The sequence below is a fragment of the Salmo salar genome, chromosome ssa28, assembly GCF_905237065.1.
Source record: "Salmo salar chromosome ssa28, Ssal_v3.1, whole genome shotgun sequence".
Classification (NCBI taxonomy): domain Eukaryota; kingdom Metazoa; phylum Chordata; class Actinopteri; order Salmoniformes; family Salmonidae; genus Salmo; species Salmo salar.
In genome coordinates this window covers 358,669-386,583 of record NC_059469.1, presented here as the reverse complement: position 1 = coordinate 386,583, position 27,915 = coordinate 358,669, and the positions used below count along the sequence as shown (strand labels likewise).

Sequence of the window (27,915 nt, the reverse complement as noted above, 5' to 3'; positions counted from 1 at the left end):
GGCTACTACAGCATTCTGCAGCAATATGCCATCCCATCTGGTTTGCGCCAAATTGGACTATAATTTGTTTTTCAACAGAACAATGACCCAACACACCTCCAGGCTGTGTAAGGGCTCTTTGACCAAGGAGGAGAGTGCTGGAGTGCTGCATCAGATGACCTGGCCTCCACAATCACCCGACCTCAACCCAATTGAGATGGTTTGGGATGAGTTGGACCGCAGAGTGAAGGAAAAGCAGCCAACAAGGGCTCAGCATGTGGGAACCCCTTCAAGACTGTTGGAAAAGCATTCCAGCTGAAGTTGGTTGCGAGAATGCCAAGTGTGTGCAAAGCTGTCGTCAAGGCAAAGGGTGGCTACTTTGAAGAATCTAAAATATATTTTGATTTGTTTAACACTTTTTTGCTTACTACATTATTCCATATGTGTTATTTCATAGTTTTGATGTCTTCACTATTATTCTACAATGTAGAAAATAATAAAAAATAAAGAAAAACCCTTGAATGAGTTGGTGTGTCCAAACTTTTGACTGGTACTGTATATAAAGTGTAATATTGGGATGCAAACTTACAATTAAATACAGTTCAACTCTATATCTGACATGGTACAGGTATCTCCTTTTTTTAAGCCCATAACCATGTTTAGTGTATACTGTTGTTTGATAGTATCTTTGTTAAAGACTACCGATTTTAGTCCACTGCAGTAAAAGGTCAACTGAATTATGCCTACTCGAATTTGCCTATTTTCAGCACCATGAGCTGTCCATCTTCGATTGATTGTGCCGCGGCTGCTGTTTCTAGTTTCAGCACCACAATGTAAGTTATTCGAATCTGGCTTATTGTGAGGTCCATAACTCTGATAAATACATCAAGGACTAGAAACATGTTTTTAATTAAATAAATTATAGTAGTAGCAAGCTATCAAAGTTGACCTCCGGTCATTCTCCTCATCTTCGCCCTCTCCTTCTCAAACTGAACAGAACATAGGCTATAGGCTGGTCTGCGCGCAAGGTATTGATTTTTTGGGGACTAGGCTTAATAAATTAAAAAATCTATAGAAACCTTTGACTCTCCTCCTGAACAGCTATTTGTTAAGCAGCACACCTTTTGATCAGCAAGAGCATAGCAGGCCGGGGCTCAGAGTTTGAACATCCATTGTGGTGTGTAATGCAGCCTAGTTTTATTTATATCATCCTACCAGGTATCTTAGAAATATAAGCTCGCTCTGTGCTTCTCCAGGCATGCACTTCATAGCATATAGCCTATGGATAATTTGATTGAGACCACACAAAAATAGCTTAGAAATAAGTACCAGTGGAGGCTGCTGATGGGAGGACTGCCCACAATAATGGCTGGAATTGAGTATAATGGTTGGAATGGTATCAAACACATGAAAACCATGTATTTGATACCATTCCATTTACTCCATTCTGGCCATTATTGTAACGAACACGATGGGAGACGGAGAGCTGGTTTCAAGCACAGGGCACAGCAGGTGTTTATTGTAAAGGACCACAGGAGGAGGCAGGCAGCTGGGTCCAGGGGCAGGCAGAGGTCATACACAGGGGTCCAAAAAGGCAACAGTACAGGCAGGGAAAAGGCTAGTAACGTCATCTGGGAGATCAGGCAATAGGTCGATAACAGGAAACCCAATAGGCTAAAGTACAGGCAGGGAAAAGGCAAAAGGCGTTGTTAGTAAGGCAGGCAAAAACTATCATTCACGGGAGGAGTAAATTACGAGGAAACCCAGCACTCCGAATAGAAGTGCGTCACAAAACAAACAATACCTCACAATGATGGGGTGCAAAGAACTGAACTAAATAGTGTGTGATAATGACATGCAGGTGTGTGAACAGGTGATCAGATTTCAGGTGATTGGGATCTGGAGAGTGAGCTGCGTTCAGGGGATCTATGTGTTTGAACATAGGAGCTGGAAAGTGGGCTGGAAAGTGAGCTGCGTTTAGGGAATCTTCGTGTTTCAGAGTATGAGTTGGAAGCAGACGTTACAGTTATTATGAGCCGTCCTTCCCTAGGCAGCCTCCACTGAGACATACACTATGGTATGTTTAGCTTGGGCACAGATTTGTTAAATAGGGTTGTGTATTTACTGTAGGAGAGGTGTCTTCAAAGAAGGTCATAATCATGTCTTAAAATAGACTTAATCTGAGTAACTAAGTTTAGCACAACAGAAGTATGCTATCCCATTTTATGTGATGTGTGATCATTAGTGCCCCAAGTTTTCCTGACCAATTAAATAGGGAATCTTTACTGGTTAGGCCACATGGTCTTAGCCAATGAGTTGCATTCATTTGAGATGTATGTATAGAAGATTTTGCCCCCCCCCCGAAGTTTAAAAAGCCCTACATCTCTTTTCTCACCTAAGCGAAGGGGGATCGATTGACATTAACTAAGCGTTTCCACATTGTACTCCCTTGCAAACAATACAAGTTGAATATAGGTTCTCATACCGTATGTTGAAACTTTAAACTTCTGTTAATTTTCTTGTGTCAGCATGTTTTGCAGGTGATCCTCTTTGTTATCTTATCAGACCATGCAAAATCCAGTGCCCCATCAGTGTCAGTGTGTCACATACTGTACACATGAACACTGCGTGATCTGATCCGGATTTTCAGTGGTTGAAACCCAATATTCTCTCTCTTGTAGCCTGTGTTTAACCTCAGATACGAGACTGCTTCCCTGAGAGATTAACTCTCTGGAGTTGCGGTCATGTGTTTGGAGTTGGTTAGTGGCTGACAAAAGAGGAACGCATAGTGCAGACCCAATTTGCTGCGGTCAAAGAATGTCCACATGACACATACAAGAGATCACTGGCCATGGGGGTGACTGTGCACTAATTCGTGTGGCCATCATTTGACTGCAGCAAAGTCATTTTACTCTCTCTGAGCACTTAGTCAATAGAACGACAAGATAAAACTATCAAACACTTTTATCAAAACTTGTCTCTAATATATTTTCAGATATGCCATGGCCCTCTACAACCAGCATGTCTGCCCCATGGATAACTGGTACAGTATTCTATAATCAACTCTCTAATGTCAATGCTGACTCACCCATAATCACTGTGTCATTATTTATAACAGAATGAACTCATCACATGTCATTATCTGTAACAAAGACAACTGGTAATCTCTCAATTGATTTCAAGTGTTCTTTATCAGAGATAGAGAAGGATAACTGTTGCCCAAACTTTCATTGTTGCGTAAAATCACTGGTTTGGTTTGTCATTGAAAATGTATTTGTTTGCAAAGGTGATAACCCCAGAAAAGGTATTAACTTTTGGCTTGTAGGGTAGTAAGGTATGATAAGTTATGACATAGAGTGTGTATCTACATGGATGTACTCACACTAGGTACTGAAACAAGGGGGATTAAGTATTCCAATATGTCAGCAGGTCTTAAACAAATCATGATTGGGGACCATTTTGTTCTTTGAGCCTCACACTGCTTTTAACTAGAAAGTGCTCTCATTGACGCACGCAGTTGTAGACTTCCACTCAAGAAAATGATAAGCAAGTTTAGTGATTCTATCGTCCTTGTCAAAACCCTTAAATTCTTTCTGACATCCATGATTTAAATGTCAAACCAGCAAACTGATTATGAATTGTTATTCATCTCCACACTGTGAGCTAGAGTGAGAATATCAACTGCAAACGGGTGAGAGAAACAGTACCTTGTCAACAAGTCTGTTTATTCAACATTAATTTGTGAGAAATTAAATAATTCATGGCCGACTTGTTTCGCAAGACGGAATAGCCCATCTTAGACTCTAAACGTCCTGAGCCTGACTGCCTTATTCAAACATAGGGAGGCATGAGAGAATGGCGTGAGGAACAAATTGAGAAAAGAGGGAGATGGAAAGAAATTTGGAGAGCACAGAGAGAAGAAGGGGAGATGGGAGAAACGAGATCATATGGTCAGAGAGAGAGGAGTATAATCATGGGAGAGACTAAAAAGATAATAAATATATACTGTATCGGGGACAGAGAGAGTAATGGGAAAATGGTGTGAAATCAAGGATGGGTAGCGACTTTTTGGAGAAAGGCAACAGCCTGCAAATTCCTTTAGGAGTGGGAGAATGACTTCTGTGGTATGTGTGAAATAAACAGGTATTAAAATTGCATGGGGGCTCCATTAATTCCAAACTTTTCCGTTCAGCAGCAGACCTGCCCAAGCAAAAACAAACAACTATTCCAAACCCATTCATTACAGTACCTGCAGGTTTGGCTATTCCACTGTAAGGAGCATTCTACTGAACAGTAGACCGACACATGCAATAGGACAGCAGCTGCCTCAGTACCTGCATCATAGTTGTTCTACAATGTTCTTCAATGCATACATGCAGTCAACCATTAAGTGGGAACTTTAACCTACTATTTCGGGTTAAAATGTATATCCTCATTTGGGTAGAATGAGAGCCTTGATGTGTTGATTGGATGTATAATTCGATGCTGGCACATTAACAGAGTGGTGTGCTAGGTGTGTTTACTTTAGTAGTGGTGGGTCTTTGGTTGGGACGCATGGTCATGCATTCTGGTCAAGATTTTGCATGTGTCGAAGCATAGCTAATAGGTGACTTTATGGACTAATCTCACCTCACAAACGTCACACAGTCCATTCAGAATAGCCACTTGTTTTATGTGCATTATGCAATAATTCCATATGCATATAAAAAAAGAGTGGGGTAAGTTTAGCCAAGTCTGTGAAGGAAGAAACCACATGGGAAAACTGGTAAGCAAGTTAGGTCTAAAATGCAGATTTTCACAAAGTCAAATTAATTTATTGTGTGATGCTTGTATCTAAACTAAAGTGTATTGTTTTAAGATTGCTTTATACATCAGTTGAGGGTGTCTATAAGCTATTATATGAGGTCCTAAACCTAGCATGAAAGTGCATCCTCGTAGCTGTATGGACTAATGTCCAAATGTTTCCCTTGGGGTAAGTAGAGTCAATGGCCATGAGGTAAATTGAGCTAATCGCCACCATAACCCATGAAAATTATGATTACATTTTGTCAGTTTTATCCATAATATGCATTGTATTTTTGCAATGTGTTATGCATATGAACTCAAGATCGTGCATTTTTATTGTTACAGAGCAGACATCATCATGTATACAAATGTAAAACAAGCATGGCTCTAGCCTCCCTTGAGGTTCCTGAGAGAGCAACCAAGGATGAGAGAAGGGAATAAGTCCATTCTAGCAGCAGTAAGGGATGAAACAATAGACTGAATGACACTGAAGAGGTACATTGACATAAAAGAAAAGGAACATGTACCTGTGCAAAAAAGAGACTATGATAGAGTAGCAGAGGCACAGATGGTTTTATCTGATGACATGGAGTCAGATTTTGCTAAACATATCAAGAATCTCACAGACCAGTTTCATGGGCTTAGTAGCCTCAAATGCAGAGAACTTGCCTATGAATTGGCACATCAAAACAAAATCCCTGTCCCAGATAACTGGCCAATAAATGGAAGGGTAAGTTATATTGAACAGAGAGATCTACACTCCATGGCCAGTTTATTAGGTACACCAGCCCGTTCACGTAAATGGTTCGCTCCTACAGACAGTAAGTTGTGTGACCGTGGCTTGCGATATAAAGCAAGCAGACAGGCATCGAGGCATTCAGTTCCTGATCAATTTAATGTTAGAATGGGAAAAACAAGTGACCTAAGAGATTTTGAGCGTGGTATGATTGTCTGTGCCAGGCCCGCCGGTTTCAGTATCTCAGAAACGGCCAGCCTCCTGGGCTTTTAATGCATGACAGTGTTTAGGGTTTACAGAGAACATCCAGTCACCGACAATCCTGTGTACGAAAACAGCTCATTGATGAGAGGTCGAAGGAGAATGGCAAGAATCGTGCAAGCTAACAGGCGGGCCATAATTGGCAAATAATAACGCAGAACAGTGGTGTGCAGAATGGCATCTCGGAACGCACAATTTGTCCTTGTCACGGATGGGCTATTGCAGCAGACTAACACACTGGGTTCCACTCCTATCAGCTAAAAACATGAAGAAGCGGTCACGGTTCCACCTGTCAACAGAGGGAAACAGAGACCGTCCTAGAGACATTAATGAAACTCAGGTGTGTCCTATTTACTCCTCATGATTTCCCTGTTAAAAGAGGTGTGTCTTCTGTTGTCCTTTGCTGAAGCTTGAATTATGTGACGTGTGCGTTTGTCTCCTGAGTGAGTTTTCGAGACTTAGTGTTTGTTGTCCCAGTGTTACTGTGATCCTTCCGTTACCGTTTCTCAGTAAAGTATTATTTTTATCCTTAACCGCTGATTCTTCGTCTGGTCTCTTCTCTGCACCTGGGTCCAACCTCACCATGACACAGAAGCGGCTCCAGTGGGCATGCGATCACCAACACTGGGAAACTGAGGGGTGGAAAAACATTGCCTGGTCTGACGAATCCCGGTTCCTGTTGCGTCATGCTGATGGCAGAGTCAGGATTTTGCATAAAGCAGCATGAGTCCATGGCCCCATCCTGCCTGGTTTCAATGGTACAGGCGGGTGGTGTAATGGTGTGGGGAATTTTTTCCTGCCATACGTTAGGTCCCTTGATAGCAGTGAGCAACGTTTCCATGCCCTAAAGAATTCTGGCTGTTCTGGAGGCAAATGGGCGGTCCGACCCGGTACTAGGTGGGTGTACCTAATAAACAAGCCACCGAGTGTATATCTGAATGTAGGCATACATTTAAGATATACAATATACTACACCCCCATTCCAGGAATTAAACATTGACCTACCATCACCCACTGTCACAAGACACCATTGCCCACTTACTTCAAGGTGGCTCAACTTACCCTGTCCCTATGCTCAACTTACCCCACACCCGGGGTAAGCTTTTGGACAAGCTATGTTTATAAAAGTGTTATTTTTACATGAATTCTCAGTATTTCCAATGATACACCACATCCTGAAATATATGTAGATATCATTGTTAGAAAGAATACTGTATTTCCCTTGACGTATTAATGGGAAATGTAAAAAATGCCTCAACGATCAATGACATCTAGCTCAATGATCCTGTCTGGAACTGCGAGAAGTAACAACGCAACCTACGTTGCTAGCTATAGTACCATGACAAAGACCAAAGCCCGGCGGGAGTACCGTTGAGGACAGTGGTTTCTTTCTATCACACGTGAAGTATCTTTTAAATCAACAAAAAGAGTCCTACAAGCAGTTGTTACAACAAGAAAATAGCTTCAAGTGTTTTGTCCAAATACTCGTGGATTCTACCAATACAGGAATGGATGACCTCACCAGAGAGGTCCAGGACCTGAAGAACAGTTTGCACTTCTCCCAGGGTCAGCTCGATGAGTTGAAACAGGAGAACAGCAGATGATAGCAAACTGTAAGTCATTGAGAGAGGACATCAGTTTTGTGTGTGAATCCATGATAACAATCTCGAGGGACAATCAAGGCAGAACAACATGGTTGTGGATGGAATTTCAGAATCTCCACATGAGATCTGGTCGGTGTCTGAGGACAAAGTGAGGGAAATGATCTTTGAGAAATTGAAAATGGACCACAGGAAGAATGAGGTGGAGCGCGCCCACAGGACTGGAAAACCCACCAGGTGATAGGACCAGGCTGATAGTGGTCAAGTTCCTGGGGTTCAAGGACAAGGTAGCTGTTCTGGAAAGAGCCAAGAACTTGAGAGGAACGTATATCTTCCTCAACAAGGATTATCCTGAAGCTGTACTCCAGAAGAGGAAAGAACTTATCCCAGCCATGAAAGCTGCCAGAGCGCGTGGGGACATTGCTTACATCTGCTATGACAGGCTCAATGTCCACCCTCCCTCCCAGAAGCCTGGAAGGGATGAGAGAGCCAAGCATATGGATCGTAACAAACCCTGCAGCACACACACACACACACACCAATTGATTAATGGACTGCTGAATGTATATTCTTTTCTCTTGCTTTGTTTGCTCTTTTCAGTATTATGTCTGTCTTTGATAAGCTACCCAGGAAAGGGCTGAAAGTAGCCCATATTAATATATGTAGCCTTAGATATAAGGTTCATGAAATCAATAACTTGGTAACATCAGATAGCATTCATATATTATCAATTTCTGAGACTCAGTTAGATAATTAATTTGATGATACAGCAGTAGTATGTGGCAAAGAATGGGGTTGAGTGATAAATGGCAGATATGTGAGAGCAGAACTAATAAACGGGCTCTGCCCTCTCACTAAAATGGCCACCCAGATCAGAACTACAGATCACAAAATGGCTGACCGCCAAAAATATTCCCAGAAGCAAGGGGAACGCTCAGAAGGTGGGGCCGACCCACAGATAAGGGGTCAAGACAAACCAGGAAAAGAGAGAGAGGAGGGGCTGGTAGGATCTGTGAACCATAGAGAAAGAGACGATATATATCGGCTGGATTTACCGTGTATGAGCTGGACTGTTTGGACTTACCTGTTGGCATTTGGACCTGGACCTACCGAGAACCCGATTCGTGTACCGAACCCTGCTATCCTTGACCTCGCCTGCGGCCTGCGTGGACCAGGATGGAGAAACAAACACACAGGTACTGTCATGTTCGAAAGAACTCTCATTCTGGGGTTTTTGGTGACGGTTTCCCGCTTAATTTGTGACAAACTCTCCTAATCTTGAAGAGGTTTGTCACAAGCAATACAAGGATATAACATCTATAGAAGAGACAGAAACAATTATGGGGGAGGGGTTGCTGTATATATTCAGAGGCATATCCCTGTAATGCTTAGAGAAGATCTTATGTCAAGTGTTATTGAAGTGTTGTGGTTGCAGGTTCACTTGGCACATCTAGAGTGTTGCTATAGGCCACCAAGTGCTAACAGTCAGTACCTAAGTAACATGTGTGAAATGCTTGATAGTGTTTGCAAGACAAAGGAGCTGATCGTGGACTACAGGAAAGGCTGGCCGAACAGACCCCCATTAACATCAATGGGGCTGTAGTGGAGCTAGTCCACATCACCAACGATCTATCATGGACCAAACACACCAAGACAGTCGTGAAGAGGGCACGACAACACCTTTTCCCCCTCAGGAGACTGAAAAGATTTGACATGGGTCTCTCAAAAGTTCTACAGCTGCACCATCAAGAGCATCCTGACCGATTGTATCACCGCCTGGTATGGCAACTGCTCGGCATCTGACCATAACGCGCTACAGAGGATAATGCATATGGCCCAGTACATCACTGGGGCCAAGCTTCTTGCAGTCCAGGACCTATATAATAGGCGGTGTCAGAGGAAAGCCCATAAAATTGTCAGATTAATTTTTTCTTTAGTTTATTTGGTGAATATTTTCTTAACTCTTCTTCAACTGCACTGTTGGTTAAGGGCTAGTAAGTAAGCATTTCACGGTAAGGTCTACACTTGTCGTATTCGGCGCATGTGGGGTGTTTACAAATACTACAGGAACAAGATCATCCACATGTACCAATCACATTTTTACTAATATTGTAGAACTTTGTTCTAAAGCTGTATCCATACCCATTGGATGCAGTGATCACAACATAGTGTCTATATCCATTAAAACCATACTCCTACAGCTGGGCCTAAAATAGTGTATAAGCGATCATAGAAAGATTTTGCTGTGACTCTTATGTGGATGATGTTAAAAAATATGTGTTGGTCTGATTAATGAGGAGCATCCAGATGCTGCACTTGTTGAATTTATGAAATTGCTTGTTAGATCTGTTAGAACTGTTAAGGCTCCATGGATTGAGTCATTTATAAACTATGGTTGAAAGAGATGGGGTAAAAGGAGTGGCTAAGAAGTCTGGCTACACATCTGACTGGCTGACTTACTGCAAATTGAGAAATTATGTGACTAAACTCAACAAAAAGAAGAAGAAACTGTATTGTGAAGCCAAGATCAATGATGGAAAGAAAGATGGAAAAAAGCTTTGGAGTTCTTTAAATGAAATTATGGGCAGAAAGACAAATTCAACTTTCATCAAATCAGACGGCTTATTCATCACAAAACCATTTGATGTTGACAATTATTTTCATGATTACTTCATTGGCAAACTTAGGCAGGAAATGCCAACAGTAAACAATTAGCAATTGTATTCATGCATAAATAAAACAAATAATGAAAGAAAAGCTTTGAATGTTTGAATTTTGTAAAGTTTGTGTGGGAGAGGTGTAAAAAAGTATTGTTATCGATCAATAATGACAAACAACCTGGCATTGACAACTTAGATGGAAAGCTACTGAGGATGGTAGCTGACTCTATAGCCACTACAATCACATTTTTAATCTGAGCCTAGAGAAAAGTTTTTGGCCTCAGGCCTTGAGCGAAGCCAAAGTAATTCCTCTACCCAAGAGTGGTAAAGCAGCCTTTACTGGTTCTAACAGCAAACCTATAAGCTTGTTACCAGCTCTTAGCAAACTGTTGGAAAACATTGTGTTTGACCAAATACAATGCTATTTCTCTGATAACAAATTAACAACAGACTTTCAGCATGCTTATTGTCACGACTTCTGCCAAAGTTGATGCCGCTCCTTGTTTGGGTGGTGCTCGGCGGTCGACGTCACCGGTCTTCTTGCCATCATTGATCAGTTTTTCATTTTCCATTGGTTTTGTCTTGTCTTCCTACACACCTGATTCCAATCCCATTCATTACATGTTGTGTATTTAACCCTCTGTTTTCCCCTCATGTCCTTGTCAGTGATTGTTCGTATGTTATGTACTCGTGTATTTTGTATCGGTGTGCGACGGGTTATTTTTTACCCATGTTATTTTTGTACGTTGGTTTTGGAGTTTGTTTTTTGTTAATAAAACTACTCCAGTTTAACCAAGTTGGTTTCTCCTGCACCTGACTTCCCTGCCACCTACACACACGACTATGGCACCTATAGAGAAGGGCACTCAACATGTACTGCACTGACACAAATGACTGATGATTGGTTGAAAGAAATTGATAATAAGAAAATTGTGGGAGCTGTACTGTTAGATTTCAGTGCAGCCTTTGAAATTATTGACCATAATCTGTTGTTGAAAAAACGTATATGTTATGGCTTTTCAACCTCTGCCATATCGTGGATTCAGAGCTGTCAATCTAATAGAACTCAAAGGGTTTTCTTTAATGGAAGCTTCTCTAATGTCAAACATGTAAAGTGTGGTGTACCGCAAAGCAGCTCTCTAGGCCATGTGCTCTTTTATTTTTATCAATGACCTGCCACTGGCATTAAACAAAGCATGTGTGTCAGTGTATGCTGATGATTCAACCATATACGCATCATCAACCACAGCTAATGAAGTCACTGAAACCCTTAACAAAGAGTTGCAGTCTGTTTTGGAATGGGTGGCCAGTAAAAATCTAAGAGCATTGTATTTGGTACAAATCATTCCTTAAGTTCTAGACCTCAGCTGAATCTTGTTGAACAAGTTGAGGAGACTAAATTACTTGGTGTTACCTTAGATTGTAAACTGTCATGGTCAAAACATATAGATTCAATGGTTGTAAAGATTGGGAGAGGTCTGCCCGTAAAAAAAGTGACACCACACTCCAAAAAGCAAGTTCTGCAGGCTCTAGTTTTGTCTAATCTTGATTATTGCCCAGTCGTGTGGTCCAGTGCTGCAAGGAAATATCTAGTTAGGCTGCAGCTGGCCCAGAACAGAGTGGCACGTTTTGCTCTTCATCATAATCAGAGGGCTGATATAAATATGCAAGTCTCTCTTGGCCAAGAGTTGAGGAGAGACTGACTGCATCACCTCTTCTTTTTATAAGAAACTGTGTTGGAAATTGCAAATTGCTTGCATAGTCAACTTACACACAGCTCTGACACACACACTTACCCCACCAGACATGCCACCAGGTTTTTTTTCACAGTCCCCAAATCCAGAACAAATTCACTAAAGCGTACATAAGGCCTTATAGAGCCCTTATTGCATAGAACTTACTTCCATCTCAAATTGCACAAATAAACAGCAAACCTGGTTAAAAAAAGATAAAACAACACCTCATGGCACAACGCCTCTCCCCTATTTGATCTAGATAGTTTGTATGTATGTATTGATATGTAGGCTATGTGTGCCTTTAAAAAAAAATGTATGTAGTTCTGTACTTGAGCTGTTCTTGTCTATTGATATTATGTCAAGTTTCATGTTTTGTGTGGACCCCAGGAAGAGTAGCTGCTGCTTTTGCAACAGCTAATGGGGATCCTAATAAAATACCAATTCCAAAATCTGAAGTGGTAAAGTAATGTAATTCCATCAGAGAAGTTAAAGTGTGTTCCATTTGACAGCAAAAGTGTGAAGAAAATGTCTGTTGTTTCTATCCAGGCTGTATAATCAGTCGTGTGAGGAGAAACTGTCTCTACAGAGGGGTCCTGTGCTGTGCTGTACCCTTGACAATGTCCCACTCATCAGGTCAGTACCGTATTACACTGTCTTTACCATGCTGTACTTTACAAATCGTGACTTCATGATCTTTAGGTAGGAGAAGTTGGAGCTCTAGGATGATGGCCGAGTTTCTGACTTGTAATTCCGAGTTGGATGACGGGAAAATATTTTTCCCAGTCGGAGCATGTTTTATTCCCCGAGTTCCCCATTGTCTTGAATGCACTCAGTGTCGGCTTCACATATAAACCAGAAAGGATCATCTGTAGCCCTCACCCCAGTGACCTTTCATGTTGTTGTTTGGCTAACGTTAGCTAAGTAGCTAGTATTTGGAGTAAACTTGAGTGTACCGTGGATTTTGATTTGATGTCAACAAAAACATCTCCCACTCCAAATGAGGAGAAGCTCCTGAACACCCACTCGGTGTTTTCCGCTTGCCTTGGTCTGCAACATGCCGAGGAAGTGTTAGCCTTCCCCGGCTTCTGTCTACACTGTGCCCCATCTACACTGTGCCCCAATTCCTCCCAGTTTTCCCAGAATGCCTGGAGGAGTTTACACACACCTGGAGTACACCTTTCTCCTGCAAGAACCCTGTCCAAAGTGGGTTGGTGTTGGACTGTGTTGACATTGAACGGCTTGCCCACATATCCCCCATCAAACCCCTGGTGGCTTCCTATCTTCACCCCAGCCAGAAGTCCTCCATGATCTCGATTGGCCCCACCCTACCAACCAAGTATGAGACCTAAATAGCTAATGTTAGCTGGCTGGCTAGCTTGCTGGCTAAGACTGCATATGGCTAACATTCATTTATATGTATTTCCAAAACTTTTGTTTACTTTAAATGTAGGTGTAAGCTAGGTAGCCTCCCGAGTGGTGCAGTGGTCTAAGGAACTGCATTGCAGTGCTAGAGGCGTCACTACAAACCCTGGTTCATTCCAAGTCTGTGTCACAACCGGCCATGATCGGGAGTCCCGTAGGGCAGCGCACAATTGGCCCAGTGTCGTCCGGCTTAGGGGAGGGTTTGGCCGGGGGGGGGGGGTAGGCCGTTGTCGTGTCTTTGGGTCACCATTAAACTGAAGACATGTTTATCAAAATAACTCCCTGTAATTATTATCACGCGATTAAACTGATTAATCGTTTAACTATAATTAACTAGGAGATCGGGGCACCAAGGAAAATATTCAGATTACAAAGTTTTATAATTTTCCTAATATAACTTTCCTATATTATATTATTATATTATAGTATAGGCCGATTATCTTCTGGTTTAAATGGTGTATTTTACCTCGCGTCCAGTCTCATTCCAAACGTCGTAAATTGTTGTATCTGCACGAACCCAGCCTTCACTAAGAGTCATCCATACATCAATTGTCTTAAAATCATTTATTTACTAAACTAAGTAATTCACAGAAAGCATACAAACAGTAATCATCGTCACAAAGAATTGGTAGAGTAATGTGCCCTAGTGGGCTAAACAGGCATGGTGGCCTGTTACACAAAGGGTCATAAAAGGTCAGCTGAGGAGGCACACAGAGTTCATTAATATTAACAATTGATATGCTAACACTTTGCACATGAACGCTCACTCATTCGGGAACAATTGCAATCAATATATATTTACACTCAGTGTGTCATCGGGATCCTTGTTGGAGAGTCGTTCTGTTGGAGAGTTATCTCTCTCTCTCTCGGTTAGAATGGATCTTTCAAAGCAACATTCATTAATGTCGTCATAGAATGGATGTTTCGTCGGTCTTCGCGTTCAATGATATAATTTCTAGCTGCAGACTATTAATTAATATCAAAGACTTGTTCTTATTCTGTCGGTATCGATAGTCTAAAAGTTAACCACGTGGTATAGTTCACTTTCAGTAGAGGAATTGGATGGTCAAACCTATTGGCCAACTCGCAATGGAGTGGAGGCCTGGTCTCAAGAAATAACTTCTAGGTGGGGGTTTTATAGGTGAACCTAGAACAGGCTTGTCACATGACGCCTGGTCCTGTCTGTGTCCCTGGGGGCGTGCCGATGACTGATTTAATCTTTGAACATAAATACATTCTATCACATTAACATCAGTACACAGCATCTCAATGTATCACAAATAGCTTTATCCTTATTAATACATTCTATACAACCATTTGGATGCAAGTCCCATAGCTGAGGCTATTATATAAACAGTTTTATGGTAATATGGCTATATTGTCTCTTCTGAGTATCACAAAATTGTACCAAGTGGACCAGTTCGTAGCTGGATTCTTCACCAATCTTCCATACCTTCTCCAGAACATAAATGTTGTTCGGTTCCCCAATTCTGTGAGTTGGAAGAATGTCCTGTGTCTCTCTATGAAACCCCTCTGTGTCTCAACTGGGCCATATGGCAAGAGATTCTCCTCTAGAATTTTTACAACCCCTTCACACAGGGCCTGGGTGGGGGGAGGTAGGTTGGGGGATGGTGCAAGGGGGAGGGGGTCAACTGTCCTCCCTGTACTCAAAGAGGGCAACGTCATGACACCGTCATTGTAAATAAGAATTTATTCTTAACTGACTTGCCTAGTTAAATACAAGTTAAATATACATTTAAAAAATAAAGGTGTTGATGGCAACTGGTAGCAGGCTGGTAGGGCTAACATTAGCAGGCTAGTAGGGCTAACGTTAGTTGGCTAGCAATTTGTAACAAAGTCAATAAGCATTTTCTTGTGAATTGGCAGAATTGTATTTAATTTGGTTTAATTTTAAGTTATATATTTTAAGTTATTTCTGTTGGAGTTTTAAGTACAGGCTAATAAGTTGGCTTGCCGAGTCCTCCATATTATATCACACCCCGGCAAAACATTTTCCAACATGACTTCAGCATTCTTCAGAATTCTGATCAGTTTTTTGTAATAACTCCAAAAACATTCTGAGTTAATGCCTAAACTTAATCTTAAACACTTCAAAATGTGATGTTTGGAACAACGTCTAATTCTGATATGCGACTGTAAGAGCTGGTAGCAGCGAGTACTTACCTCACTACAAGTCTTCATTCAAACTCAGTGAGCTCTTGGAAGAATGGGGCAATGTAGAGAACAGATGGCTTCGACTGGGTCAGGCTTCCTCTGGGCCACCTTATCAAGCACTTTGTCCTATTTTCAGGGTTCATCATCTTGGGTTGATTCGAACCAGGAATCTGTACAGCTATACTATATATCCAATATAGTTGATGAAATTAATTGAGGCATTGAACAAATACAATTAAAGACCGCTAGATACCTACTTCAAACCCTAGCTAAACTAATAAAACATTGCTATAGCCTACACAATACAATAGATTATTTGACCAAACTCAAAACATTTTATTTTCTTTCTGTGCCACCAAATGTTTGCAAAATACTGGTAAAGTGAATAGATTTAGCTTATACTGTAACATTGTGGAACAATGTTGTTTAAATTAATGGTTAGCGGGAGAAAGGCTATACGGACACTACTGGCCTATAAAACAATTAAATAAGTCGCGCAGCTTAGAGCCAAGTGACCAAAATCAAACAGTCAAATGAAACTAGTTAAGACAGGACAAACCGTTCAGTAAGGGAGAGGAATGGTAAAAAAAAAAAAATCTCACTTAAAGGGAATGTTTTCGATTATGGGGGAGGGGAGAGCTTAAGGGAGGGATAGAAGGAAGGAGAGGTTGATGCTTAGAGCTGTGTATGCATGATATACAGTTGAAGTCGGAAGTTTACATACACTTAGGTTGGAGTCATTATAACTCATTTTTCAACCACTCCACAAATTTCTTGTTAACAAACTATAGTTTTGGCAAGTCGGTTAGGACATCTACTTTGTGCATGACACAAGTAATTTTTCCAACAAGTGTTTACAGACAGATTATTTCACTTATACCTCACTGTATCACAATTCCAGTGGGACAGAAGTTCACATAAACTAAGTTGACTGCGCCTTTAAACAGCTTGGAATATTCCAGAAAAGGATGTCACAAAATGTTATGATGTTACAAAATTGCAAAACTTACAATATGTTGTGAATTTGCAAAACGTATGATATGTTATGAATTCTAGCTAGGTGGCTGTTAGATAATGAGCTAATGTTAGCTAGGCTTGGGGTTAGGAGTTAGGGTTAAGGTTACTTTTAGGAGTTAGGTTAAAGGTTAGGGTTAGAGGAAGGGTTAGCTAGAAGGGTTAAGGTTAGGGTTAGCGGAAGGGTTAGCTAAGTAGTTGCAAAGTAGATAAAAAGTTGTAAGTAGTTGAAAAGTTGGTAATGAGCAAAAATGCTAAAGTTGTCCGTGATGAGATATGAACTCACAACCTTTCGGTTGCTAGACATTCACGTTGTACCATCTGTCTTATGTAACCATATAAAACGTAACATATCATACAAATGGAGTGTCTCGGATTTACATACAGAATAATACAAAATGCTCTGAGACCAGGTTGAAGGACACAGTCCTGGTGTGGTTGCTGTTCATATGTTCATACTCTGCCCATTGAGTAGACTGTATCACGACGACATCTAGATGGCTTCCTTTATTAGTTATTTATTGTGTAGGCTGCTGTCTTGAAATATAATCCTGTGAGTGAAAAAATGTGGCCATATTGCTAGCGACTGCCGACGACGCTGTGACACAGCTGCCGAGTGGGAGAAGCACTTAGGTCGGCAGGCATCTCGATTAAACACTGGTAATTCGCACTGACTTTAGTTGTACCGGTAATATAGGTCATATCTTTTCAACTGTTAGAAACATGTACTTTTCTCTGTTGTAATGCATGGTGAAAACATAACAGTCACGAATCTGCGCTCAGTTTATTCTCATGGCTCTCGGAGACTACGGTACAGCAAGCCTATCATCACAACAATTATTATCTGGGTGATTTTTTTTCTAGGTTGCACAGCAAGATACTGTTAGCACTGAAACGTTTTGCCCTAGTAGGAAGCCCACTGTAAGCTGTTCACCCTGCACAATTAGCTCAAATATAAATATTGCTGTTATGTCTACCTCTGATAATCCTTTCATTAAAGCAACAAAAACAATAAAGAATCCCAGAAAAGCATTACAAATCGCCCGCATTAACATATGTAGCCTAAGAAACAAGGTTCATGAATTCAATAAGTTGCTAGCCCAATTTTTTTTTTATATACTGGCTATCTCTGAAACTCAAATACCTTTGATGATACAGTGTATACAGTATGGTTATAATATCTACAGAAGAGACAGGAATGCCAATGGAGGAGGTATTGCTGTTTATATTCAGTCATATTTCTGTAAACAAGTTGTCGCCAACCTTTTCTGAGTAGAGATTACTTTCATAGTCAAAAAGCAAGCTGAGATTTACCGCTCAGAATTCTTTTTTCAAATTACTTAAATGTTACATTAACCTAATAAAAACAGTTCTGTAGGAATGAGGTTTGTGCAGTAGGCCTAATTCATTATCAAAGCATATTGTCTATATGCCTGGCCTGCCAATATTGTTATTCTCAGACCATATTATATATCAAAACTCAAGCTTTGATAACAAAACACTTGTGTGGCACAGCTGAGCATAAAATGAAATAATTTGCAAATAATTTTATTTTTATTTTACTGGACTGATGGTACCTGCATATGATGGTCATCATTGGTGGAAAATGTACCCAATTGTCATACTTGAGTAAAAGTAAATAGAAAAGCCTTAATACCTTAATAGAAAATGACTCAAGTAAAAGTGAGTCACCCAGTAAAATACTAGTTGAGTAAAACTTGAAAAGTATTTGGTTTTAAAAATACTTAAGTAAAAAAATGAAATGTAATTGCTAAAATATACTTCAATCAAATTCCTTATAAAAAAAAAATAAGAAAATGGTGCCGTCTGGTTTTCTTAATAATAGTATTATTATAATTTTTCTTCATATTATAAAGTAAACCAGACGGCACCATTTTCTTGTTTTTAATTTACGGATAGCCAGGGACACACACCAACACCCAGACATAATTTATAAACGAAGCATGTCTGTTTAGCGTGTCTGCCAGATCAGAGGCAGTAGGGATGACCAGGGATGTTCTCTTGATAAGTGCATGAATTGGATCATTTTCCTGTCCTGCTAAGCATTTAAAATGTAATGAGTACTTTTGGGTGTCAGGAAAATGTATGGAGTAAAAAGTACATAATTGTCATGACTTCCGCCGAGGTCGATCCCTCTCCTTGTTCGGGTGGCGTTCAGCGGTCGACGTCACCGGTCTTCTAGCCATCGCCGATCTACCTTTAATTTTCCATTTGTTTTGTCTTGTTTTCCTGCACACCTGGTTTGCATTCCCTCATTACTCGTCTTGCATATTACCATCTGTTTCCCCTGATGTCTATGTATGGAATTGTTATGTGTAAATGTATGTGTACTCCAGGCTGGTTTGCGCCGGGTTATTGTAACCCGTGTGAGTTTTCTGAGTGCCGTGTTTTGTTCGCCTCAATAAAGGGCTACGTTTGCTACCCATTTCTGCTCTCCTGCGCCTGACTTCCCTGCAGCCAGTTACACACTCCTTTACAGAATTCCACACCGGAATGATGGAGTCAGCAGGAGCAGGTACCCCTGATAGCGGAGTTGAGGAGCGCGTCCAGAAGTACGCGGCGATGCTTCACCATCTCGGCGTCGCCATGGACCGCGTAGTCCAGACGATGGACCGCTGGGAGAGACAGAGAGTCCCTCCAGCTCCCCCACCAGCACAACAGGGGTCTCCACTACTCACCCCCTCCGCACCCGGTTCCAGTGGGATTTGTCTCGCACTTCCCAGGGAGTACGATGGGATGGCCTCACACTGCCAGGGTTTCCTGCTGCAGCTGGATTTATACCTGGCGACCATTCACCCGGCTCCCTTGAGCCATGAGAGGGTGTCTTCCCTCATCTCGTGCCTCTCGGGGAAAGCTCTGGAGTGGGCCAACGCTGTGTGGGGAGAAGGAGATGTGGCGCTGGACCACTTTGAGGATTTCACCCGTCTTCGACCACCTGCCTGAGGGTAGAGCGGCGGTGAACGTCTCTTCCACCTGAGGCAGGGGACGAGGAGCGCCCAGGAGTTCGCGATGGACTTTCAGACCCTGGCCGCCGGTGTGGGATGGAACGACAGGGCCCCGATCGACCACTATTGCTGCAGTTTGCGCGAGGACGTCCGTCGGGAGTTGGCCTGCAGGGACACCATCCTCACCTTTGACCAGCTGGTGGACCTGTCCATTCGGCTGGACAACCTGCTGGCTACCCGCGGACGTCCAGAACGGGATCTGTCGGTTCCATCCCCCAGCACCACCGCTTCGATACCCATGCAGCTCGGAGGTGCTGCGCTCAGGGAGACCAGAGGAGGTTCCTTCACGTGCACCATCTGTGGCCGCAGAGGTCACACTGATGGTCGGTGTGTGAAATAGGCCTACTCCTCGATACTAAAATAGACCGGGGTAGTGGAATCTGTAGATACAGTAGGCATGGTGATTTGACCTATCCTATTAGCCAGCACAGTAGACACTGGATTTAGCCACAGATATCCCGGTCAGCCGGGTAGGCAGAGTTTGACTTTCAGACAAATTAAATGGTTCAAAATGGGAACAGTTTGCCTACCCGTAGTGCAGGGCTTCTGAATCAAGTGCCCCTACCGCCTACAGCGCAACACAAGATTTTTTTAAAAGGAGCGCAAGCCTTTTTGCCTTAATCGTTGGCTTTTCTACAGAAATGTTTGGTGATTGACTAGGAATGCCTCGACTCGTTGGTGACCACTGCTGTAAAGCTTAGAGAGTATCTCATGTTGAATGCTGTTAAAGTAATATGGCTACAGGTTCACCTGCCTCACCTAAAGCCTATTCTTGTGAGAAGTTGCTATAGACCACCAAGTGCCAAGAGTCAGTATCTGGATAATATGTTTGAGATGCTTGATAATCTATCTTATATCAACAGAGAGGTATATTTTCTGGGTGACCTAAATATTGACTGGCTTTCATCAAGCTGTCCACTCAAGAAAAAGCTTCAAATTGTAACCAGTGCCTGCAACCTGGTTCAGGTTATCAATTATATATCATAGAAAAGTGTAATTGTCTTTAGGAAAGCTGTTTTTTTTTGTCAAGACTTTTGTGTATTTTAACGTAATATGTAATTGTTGTACTGCATATGTGTTTATAGTTTTGTTTAGTGTATGTAAGTTGTTTTGTCTGAAACGTTGTTCCTCCTGCTGCTATTGGACCAGGTCTCTCTTGGAAAAGAGATGTTATCTCAATGAGAAAAACCTGTATAAATAAAGGTCAAAGGAAAAAATCTACCTACCAGGGTATTTATAAACAGAACAGGAGCTAAATTATCCACTTGTATTGACCACATCTTTATTAATGCTGCAGAAATCTGTTCTAAAGCAGTATCCACAACCATCGGATGTAGTGATCATAATATAATAGCCATATCAAGGAAAACCACAGTTCCAAAGATTGGACCTAAAATAGTGTATACGTGATCATACAAGAGGTTTTGCAATGATTCCTATGTTGAAGATGTGATTGTGAAAAATATTTGGTGGTCTTATGTATGTAAAAAGGAACATCCTGATGCTGCACTTGAAGCATTTATGAAATTGCTTATAAGGTTGAGAGGGACGAGGCAAAAGGAATAGCAAATAAATCTAGCTGCACAGCCAATTGGCAAAGGTACTGTAAATTTAGAAATCACGTGACTAAACTTAACAAAAAGAAGAAGAAACTACTATGAAACAAAAATATATTATACAAAGAATGATAGTAAAAAGCTTTGGAGCACCTTAAATGAAATTTTGGCCAAAAGGCGAACTCTGATACATCATTCATTGAATCAGATGGCTCATCACGAAACTCACTGATATTGCCAAGTGCTTTAATATTTTTTTTCATTGGCAATATTAGCAAATTTAGGCATGACAACAACCAATTCTGAACCTACACATTTATACATAACTGACCAAATGATGAAGTGCAAGCATTGTAATTTTGAATTATGTAAAGTTAGTGTGGTAGAAGTGAGAAAAAAAAATATATATATATACATATATCTCAACAATGACAAACCACCTGGCTCTGACAACTTGAATGGAAAATGACTGAGGATGATAGCGGACTATATTACCATTCCTATTTGCCATCTCTTCAATCTAAGCCTACAGGAAAGTGTGTTCCCTCAGGACTGCAGGGAAGTAAAAGTCATTCCGCTACCCAAGAATATCAAAGCACCTGGATCAAACAACCGACCAATCAGCCTGTTACAAACCCTTAGTGAACTTTTAGAAAAAATGGTGTTTGACCAGATGCAATGCTATTTCACAGTAAACAAATTAACAACATATTTTCAGCATGCTCATGGGAAGGGCATTGAACATGTAAGGAACTTACTGTAAGGAACTTACACAAATGAAATTGAAATTGATGATAATAATAATAAGATTGTGGGAGCTGTTTTGTTACACCTCAGTGCTGCTTTTGATTTTATCGTCATAATCTGCTGCCAGAATAATGTATGTGTTATGGCTTTACGTCCGCTGCTATATTGTGGATCGAGAGTTACCTGTCTAACATAACACAGAGGGTGTTCTTTAATGGAAGCCTCTCCAACCTAATCCAGGTAGAGTCAGGCATTCCCCAGGGCAGTTGTCTAGGCCCTCACTTTTTTCAATCTTTACTAATGACCTGCCAAAGACACTGAGTAAAGCCTGTGTGTCTATGTATGCTGATGACTCAAAACTGTACATGTCAGCTACCACAGCAAGTGAAATCACTGCAACACTTAACAAAGAGCTGCAGTCAGTTTCAGAATGGGTGGCAAGAAAATACCTGGTCCTAAATATACAAAAAACTAAAATCATTGTACTTGGGACAAATCATTCACTAAACCCTAAACCTGAACTTAGTCTTGTAATAAATAATGTGGAAATTGAGCAAGTTGAGGAGACTAAACTGCTTGGTGTAAGCCTGGATTGTAAACTGAAGTGGTCAAAAAATATTGATGCAATGGTAGCTAAGATGGGGAAAGGTCTTTCCATAATAAAGCGCTGCTCTGCTTTCTTGACATCGCTATCAACAAAACAAGTACTACAGGCCCTAGTTTTGTCGCACCTGGACTACTGTCCAGTCATATGGTCAAGTGCCACAAAGAGAGACAGAACAAAGCAGCATGGCTGGCCCTTAGATGTACATGGAGAGGCAGCATTGTTAATATGCATGTCAATCTCTCCTGGCTCAGGGTGGAGGAGAGATTGACTGCGTCACTGCTTGTCTTTGTGAGAGGTATTGACATGTTGAAATCCCTGAGCAGTCTGTTTAAGCGACTAGCACACAGCTCAGACACCCATACATACCCCACAAAACATGCCACCAGAGGTCTGTTCACAGTCCCCAAGTCCAGAAAAGACTATGGGAAATGCACAGTACTACATAGAGCCATGACTACATGGAACTCTATTCCACATCATGTAACTCAAGCAGTAAAATCAGATTTTTTTTAAAACATGGTAAAACTACACCTTATGGAAGAGCGTGGACTGTGAAGAAACACACAGGCGCACACACAGCATTCGCAAACACATGCTAAAACACGCACATACATTTTAATATTGTTGTTTTGCTGTATTATTGATTTTGTGTTGTAGATATGTTATGGTAGAGTAGTGTGTAATAATGTGTAATGTATTGTTTTATTGTGTGTAATTGGACCTCAGGAAGAGTAGCTGCTGCCTTAAATACAAATACAAAAGATATTTATGAGCAATTAAGAGCAGACCGAAATAGCTTGTGTCAACTTGAGCTAGCTTACTAGCTAGCAAGTAAATGTTAGTCAAGAAAAGATGCAGTAATTCAACAGTAGTTCAACAATGATCCATAATGCAGTGCAATCTACAGCAGTAAAACACATTGACGGTATTTTACTGTGCATTCTACCCTATTTCTACTGTTGAAATTACATAAAAGTTGTACAGTGTGTGTGGAAGAGAGAGAAAGAAATATGCCCACACTTGCCAGCCTTGAACAGAAATCTCTGTCAATGAGGATGAGACCTATGCCCTCTGGCAGGAAGTGAAATGTTTTGTTAAGTTGATCCTCCATGAGCCTTTGAAATGTCATTATGCTGACTTGAAGAATGTCAACAAGAAGTGTTGTGGTCGCACCTTTTACAGGTGCTATATATTAAGTCTGTGAGTGACTGGGTTTCTGTGCGCTGGTCAGTGTTTCATACTGTGGAATGTTTTTACCTGTGTGTGGGAAGGTGAGATTGTGTTTATCCTATGTTTGGGTTTTCTCAATGTTCTTCACATTCCTTAATAATCTAAACTGACTTCCTCTCCTTGTCTTCTTACCCTCATCTGCACTGAACTGAAAACCCAGGATAAGTGAATGCAATGCGGTGGACACCTGCTAGGACTTCAACATAATGAGTGCATATACAGGAAAGCAGACAAGAAAAGGAAGCCTCTTGAGAGTACTGAGATGCAGCCAATATATTCTCAAATGTGTGGCTGAGAATCTGCTCACCATGTTACCCATCTACATGAGGTGGTCTGTTGTCTCTGCCAGACTCTTCCCCAGGGGGAAACATGTCCGGGTCTGTTTCAGTGCCAAAAGGTTCAGACACTAACTGATCCCTCTGTTTCCATTGCAGTAAGTGTGGGACCCAGCCCCCGGAGAGTTGCTTCTTCAGCCTCTTCTGCAGTACTGGATACGTACCAGTACATTTCCTGTTTATTTTGGGAAGGAAGAGTGATGCTTCATTAAGTCCATTATGAGCTTGCAGTATCATAATTCTTAATGGACTGACTGCTATAAAGCCAGTTAAAATGATTTGTCGGGCAGAAAGTTGTTATAGTTTGGATCAGGGGTGAAAATCTGATATCAACTTTGGAGGGGACAATTACATGAAATTTTCTCAAGAGCAATTCCTGAGGGGGACAACAAAAGTAGTGCTGTAACACATAGCCTACATTGTAATATGGTAAATGTATATTGAGGAACCAAAGAAATAAGGTGTTTGCCGTACTCCTAACTACTGGTACCCAAAACTACACAACTAATCACAACAGCAATACCATTGCCTTTAACAAATCTTAGTTCAGTCACCAGTTTAAGTTGAGAGTGGGGGTATCCATGGCATTTTCCAATTATGTTCCTATTTTACAAGTCAAGAAAATTGAGAACCTTTCATAATGTTGCCAAACAAAGACTCAACAAACTTACCTGAGACTCCCTGTGTCTGCCAGTCTGTCCCTGCATATCTGTCCCCAACTCTGCTGTCTGTGTGCCATCTGTTGCCTGCTCTGCCTAATGACATCATTGTGAAACATTTCCATTAGAATTTCATTTCTTTCTTATGAACATTTTATCAACTAGTCTTTGAGATATTAGGCTACTAGGCTACTAGGGTTCTTACTATGCGTTTTGGTGTATTTAAAAATACTCCGATGTCCGTCTTTTATTTTTCTGCCATTTTTTTACCTGGCTGGCTGGCTGGCTACACACACAGTGTGTAGGTTATTTACAGTAGGAGATGGGCTTCTATCATCTTCAATCATTCTATTTGGGCTTCGATCTAAAAGGTAGCTAGCAAATGTGAAACGGATTAAAATGACAAGAGTTGACAGCTGTATGAGTTCACCATTTACACAACATATGCTGCAACCTTTTGTAATTTTAATAGTTTGTTTCATTTTGGCTGGCTTCCAACAATAGCTGAATTTGCAAAGCTAGTGAGCACCAATTCAGTTTCAGTGGTGTTTGCTATAATCTTTGCTACCCTGGTTAAATAAAGGTGAAATAAAATAAATAAATAAAAGTTCCCTTGCGACAATTTAGCTTTTGCAACGAGACCATTAAATATATTTAAGACAATGGTAGAAGAGAGTGTAGTTCTGTTCAGTTTGGATTTCAGTTTATCGCTAACCTTATCACAGGGTCTTTGAAGCACTAACTTACATCATCTGCATGCTGATCTTGGAATAAATTGACGATAGCAAAGATTCCATCATTAACTACGCCACATAAATGGAATAGGTACTAGCTAGCTTAATAGTTAATATTTGCGTGCTAGCTCTGCATATTCAGCTAGTGTGTGTGCGCGATTGACTGGATTAACCTCAGGTCAGTTACGTGCATTGAGTGCCTTTCAGACAGTAGATACGACCTCTCTGTTGCCTAGCAAGCTAAGGAACTGGCAGTGGATCAAACCATTGTGAGGCAAAGGGTGGGGGGGTCGCAATCTTTTGAAACTTAAAAACGCGCTATTAACTTCTCTAGGGCCAGTGGGACGAAATCGTCCCACCTACGTAACAGCCAGTGGAATCCTGTGGCGCGTTATTCAAATACCTTAGAAATGCTATTACTTCAATTTCTCAAACATATGACTATTTTACACCATTTTAAAGACAAGACTCTCGTTAATCTAACCACACTGTCCGATTTCAAAAAGGCTTTACAACGAAACATTAGATTATGTCAGCAGAGTACCCAGCCAGAAATAATCAGACACCCATTTTTCAAGCTAGCATATAATGTCACATAAACCCAAACCACAGCTAAATGCAGCACTAACCTTTGATGATCTTCATCAGATGACACACGTAGGACATTATGTTATACAATACATGCATGTTTTGTTCAATCAAGTTCATATTTATGTCAAAAACCATCTTTTTACATTAGCATGTGACGTTCAGAACTAGCATACCCCCCGCAAACTTCCGGTGAATTTACTAAATTACTCACGATAAACGTTCACAAAAAACATAACAATTATTTTAAGAATTATAGATACAGAACTCCTATATGCACTCGCTATGTCCGATTTTAAAATAGCTCTTCGGTGAAAGCACATTTTGCAATATTCTAAGTAGATAGCCCGGCATCACAGTGCTAGCTATTTAGACACCCACCAAGTTTAGCCCTCACCAAAGTCAGATTTACTATAAGAAAAATGTTATTACCTTTGCTGTTCTTTGTCAGAATGCACTTCCAGGACTTCTACTTCAATAACAAATGTAGGTTTGGTTCAAAATAATCCATAGTTATGTTCAAATATCCTCTGTTTTGTTCGTGTGTTCAAGACACTATCCGAAGTGTAAAGAAGGGTGACGCGCACGACGCGTTTCGTGACAAAAAATTCTAAATATTCCATTACCGTACTTTGAAGCATGTCAACCGCTGTTTAAAATCAATTTTTATGCAATTTTTCTCGTAAAAAAGCGATAATATTCCGACCGGGAAAGCGTGTTTACGTTCAAAGAGAGAGAAAATAAAAACATGGGATCCCCTCGTGCACGAGCCTCAGTCTGATGGTCCTCTGATAGACCACTTATCCAAGGCGCTAAAGTTTTTCAGCCAGCGGCTGGAATTACATCATTCAGCTTTTTCCCGGGTTCTGAGAGCCTATGGGAGCCGTAGGAAGTGTCACGTTACAGCAAAGATCCTACATTTTCAATAAACAGAGCCAAGAAGCCCAAGGAATGGTCAGAGAGGGTACTTCCTGTACAGAATCTTCTCAGGTTTTTGCCTGCCATATGAGTTCTGTTATACTCACAGACACCATTCAAACAGTTTTAGAAACTTTAGGGTGTTTTCTATCCAAAGCCAATAATTATATGCATATTCTAGTTTCTGGGCAGTAGTAATAACCAGATTAAATCGGGTACATTTTTTATCTGGCCGTGTAAATACTGCCCCCTAGCCCTAACAGGTTAAGTGTCTATAATCAGCACAATTGCTTTCATTGCGTATTATTAATATTATTTAAATTACATAGTTATGTTTCAGTGATATATTGGGGGGGACAAATCATATTTTTCCCAGGATGGGAGGGTCGTGTCCCCCCGTGTCCCCCCGGGATTTCCGCCCCTGGTTTGGATTACAATGCAGATCAATGACTACTTCTGATGACGGCTATCCACTTAGTCATACCCAGTACACTGTACATAACTGTCAGTATTTCTGTAGTTCTGTCGTCCTCTTATACTTTTACTGTAGAATTAAAAGAGTGGCCTCACTGGGCCTCCCTAAATGTAGTTGTTAAAGCTCCAGGTCGATGTTTTTCCAGCTGTGACTGTGCTCTAACCAGTTCTCTGTTCCACAAACAGAAAGCTATGCCCGAAACCCTCCATGGTCCCAGCTAACCCCTGTACTCCACTATCTGAAAGGAGCACTTTTTGTATGTGGCCCCCACTCCAACCTCACGTGAACTAAAAGCAGCAGCTCGACTGTGGGCAACTGCAGCAGTGCTGCTTCTTTGACACAGACTGTGCCTTTTTGGAATATTCAGCCTCAGAAACCTTAACTGCCAAGGAATTTCCCAAATAAGGACTGGAGACCTTAAACCTATGATTAGCTTATTGAACCCTGTTCAAATGTACAGTATTTATGTACAGTATTTGCAATTGTATAATTTGTACTGTTGATCCACACAAACCAAGTTTCTCCCCTCCCCAGTACAGTTGGAATGGGCTGGTTTTGAAGTGATAATCAAACAGTACAGTAAATGTAATATCCCCCACGGTTAAGTTTGTTTGAACAGGCCTCTCTTATGTCGAGTAGCGGTTAGAGGAACTGCTTGTGGGTTGAAGAGC

General features: G+C 41.1%; 1 protein-coding gene across 1 annotated transcript in view; it reads left to right on the top strand.

Moving 5' to 3' along the window:
* The first annotated feature begins 750 nt into the window (after window positions 1-750).
* LOC106589174 (transmembrane protein 150A-like) overlaps window positions 751-27,915 on the top strand; it is a 42,782-nt gene continuing 15,617 nt past the window's right edge. The window contains exons 1-4 of the mRNA XM_014178913.1: window positions 751-812; window positions 2,975-3,022; window positions 12,305-12,391; window positions 23,970-24,030. Of these exons, the coding sequence (XP_014034388.1) occupies window positions 751-812; window positions 2,975-3,022; window positions 12,305-12,391; window positions 23,970-24,030 (258 nt within the window). The remainder of the gene's footprint in view (window positions 813-2,974; window positions 3,023-12,304; window positions 12,392-23,969; window positions 24,031-27,915) is intronic.